Source organism: Carassius auratus, unplaced genomic scaffold (assembly GCF_003368295.1).
Source record: "Carassius auratus strain Wakin unplaced genomic scaffold, ASM336829v1 scaf_tig00214577, whole genome shotgun sequence".
Taxonomy (NCBI): Eukaryota; Metazoa; Chordata; class Actinopteri; order Cypriniformes; family Cyprinidae; genus Carassius; species Carassius auratus.
The window spans coordinates 72,892-75,705 of record NW_020527721.1 but is presented as its reverse complement, the minus strand read 5'-3'; the positions used below and the strand labels follow the sequence as shown (position 1 = coordinate 75,705).

General features: G+C 40.0%; 1 protein-coding gene across 1 annotated transcript; it reads right to left on the bottom strand.

The window, feature by feature from the left end:
* Positions 1-327: 327 nt before the first annotated feature.
* Positions 328-2,348, bottom strand: LOC113092416 (zinc finger BED domain-containing protein 1-like). Its single transcript, XM_026258007.1, has 2 exons — positions 1,958-2,348; positions 328-1,293 (listed from the first exon to the last, which is right to left on the bottom strand). The coding sequence occupies exons 1-2, from the start codon at positions 2,310-2,312 to the stop codon at positions 332-334; spliced, it is 1,317 nt and encodes a 438-aa protein (XP_026113792.1). The 5' UTR covers positions 2,313-2,348; the 3' UTR covers positions 328-331.
* Between the last annotated feature and the right edge of the window lie 466 nt (positions 2,349-2,814).

Below are 2,814 nucleotides of genomic sequence, written 5' to 3'. Positions count from 1 at the left end.
AACCCTAGTAACTTAAGGGCAGCATTTACATATAAAGAAAGAACAAAATAAAGTGCTCAGTTTAAGAAAAAAAAAAAAACATCAGCTTGAGATTACCTTTTCCTTTTTGTTAACTCAATTTCTTATCTGAACAGTCTCAACCAGTTCCACAAGAAACAGATTATCAACTAAATAAACATTTTCCCCCTCTTTTTTTACTTTGATAAACAGTAATTCTGTCTTGAGGTAGACATTAGAAGATAGACAAGCGTATCCTCCTTCGTTTAAAGATTTTGTGCGAGAAACACCAGCCTGTCAACAGCATCCGGCTTCAGAGATGCTCTGTGGCAGGTCACGATATTGCCACTACAGCTGAAAACCCTTTCGGAGGGTGAACTGGTAGCTGGTACCAAGAGATGACGAGATACTTTTTTGCCAGGTGGCTCAGAGATGGAAAGAAAACTTCATGATCCTTCCACCACTTGAGAGGATCAGTGTCACTCTCCACACTTGCGGACTGCAAGTAACTTGACAGTTCATTTTCAATAGCCCCCCTCTTGGTTGGTGCAGTGGTGGTGGCTGTGCGCTTCTTGAAGAAGCTTGCCAGTCTTTTAGCTTTTGGTGCTACTGCTGCTTCTCCATCTGCAGGCTCAGGCACAGTGGGCACACATAGGCAAGGCGGTTGACAGCTGCTCTGATCAGCCAGTAGCGTCTCCACCTCCAAGACAGCTCTGTGCTTCAATGCTTCCACTTTTTCACTTGGGATGTAGGTGGCCCTGAACCGAGGATCCACAAATGAAGCCATCTCCAAAAGGTCAGCAGTGGCTGGGTCAGAATATTTGCTGTTGAGGTACTCAACAATGCTGGTCTTGATCGATTTACAAAGCTCGCTATCACCCTCTTCACATGCCAGGAGACTTTCGTTAAAAAGGTGCAGCACAGGTTTCACATATGATAGAGTGACGTACTCCTCACCTGATAAAGCATCAGTAAAGTCCTGGAGAGGTTTCAAGACCTTTTGGACTGCTTCTAGGACCTCTAAGTCCTGCCAGGTAGGGACAAGGTGCCTGGTGTTTTTGTCATTAGACAGGACTTTGGCCAGTGCTCCTTCCTGCTCCAGGACTCTCTCTATCATCTGCTGCCTGGATCCCCAGCGTGTGGCAGACTCGGTTATGAGTTGGTGACTTGGCAGACCCAGCTGAATCTGGACTTCAGCAAGATGTCTCCTTTTCTTCCAGCTGTACGAAAAACTGCTTACAATTCTTTTGCACAAAGAAATGGCCCGGGTGACACGCTTGTCATTCATGCCATGTCCTGTCAGAATCATAAAAAACTATTAAACAAATGTGCTTATGCAAGAAATTTGACTCAGGGTTCACTTTAACACATTCATACAACTAATCCAAAATCAAGCTTTAGAAATATTCTACATTAATATTATATTAATATTTATTTTATTGTTGGATTGTTTTTTTTATTGTTGGAAATTATTTATTTTTCTGAAACTATGTGTGCTGCCGTTTTTTTACCAGGTCTCCCTGGAAGAAGAGATTATTATATGGGATTTTTTCCTGGCTAAATAAAGGATACATTTTCTCTTTCATAGTTTATTTTTTTAATCAACACCAGTACTAATCATAAATATCAAATATTATATTTTTTTTCTGAATTTTAATCATGTAAGTGATTTTTATGTATTATTATTTTTGTATAATTTATAAATGATGACTATACTGTATGTACATTTACTCGTGTTCCGTTCTTGTTGTTGTTCTTAGTATTTAATATGTATGCTATTTTTTAATGCTACTTCATATTTCTACTCCACTAAAAACTCCATGTGTCCATGTGTCATGTGTCAACATTAGTTTCTAGTTACTTTGCAGTTTGCTATTTTCAATCCAGAGAAAAAAACTAACATTTTAATGTTTTTGATTAAAGTAAAATATCTGAATACTCCTTACAACACTGCACTCACCAATAGCCAAGTGCAGTCTGTGACCGAAGCACTGCATCCTCATCCACTCGTTCAGCTCAACCGCTTTGACGATGTTGCTCCCGTTGTCGGTTGTTATAGCAACCAGATACTTTTCTTGGAGTTTCCAGCTTGCAATTGCGTCCTGCAGGGCCTCAGCTATGTGCTCACCGGTGTGATCCTGGGGGAAATAACTTGTTTGCAGACACGCTGTTTTCATCTCCCAGTCTTGAATGAAGTGAACTGTCACGCTCATGTAAGGCTCACACGTCCTGCTCGACCACATATCGCTGGTCAACGCAAAATGGGTCACGTTAGCGAGCTGGTCAGCAAGGCGCTGTCTGAGTTCAGTGTACATTTGTGGCAGTGCTTCTCGTGCAAAGTAGTTGCGACTGGGAAGCTCTCTTTAAAATGATCCCTAAATACAGTCACACATCAAAGTCTTAATAATTCACTAATGCTTTCATGGTCTAAAAAATAATGTATAAGTAATGTATAAGTTGCATGTAATGAAATAATATTTCCTTTCTTTCTGTCTTACAGGATTGTTTGCAGACAATGCTGTTCTTCTTTTTCAGAAGTTTTTGGTGGGCCAACCCTCACAACCTTCCTAAAAACTAATAGAGCTATTACTGAGTCTCAGCGAATCTTGCCACTATCAGCTCTTCCCAGGTAAATTTGTTTACTCATCAAATGCTCTGGTCTGAATCTTACTTTAAATTAACTTAATTATATGTTTAATGAGAAATATTGCTCATTGCACACATATTAAGATTATCTTGTTTCACAGAAGAGAAGGAAGACCAAGGAAATGATTTGCTCAGGATGAGGAATGAAGATGGTCATCTTGTGCTCAAGCA

Excerpts from the sequence above, each read along its gene's own strand:
- LOC113092416 (XM_026258007.1), bottom strand. The coding sequence starts at position 2,312 with ATGTACACTGAACTCAGACAGCGCCTTGCTGACCAGCTCGCTAACGTG. Across the intron at positions 1,294-1,957 it reads CAGACTGCACTTGGCTATTG|GACATGGCATGAATGACAAG; the intron begins GTGAGTGCAGTG and ends TGATTCTGACAG.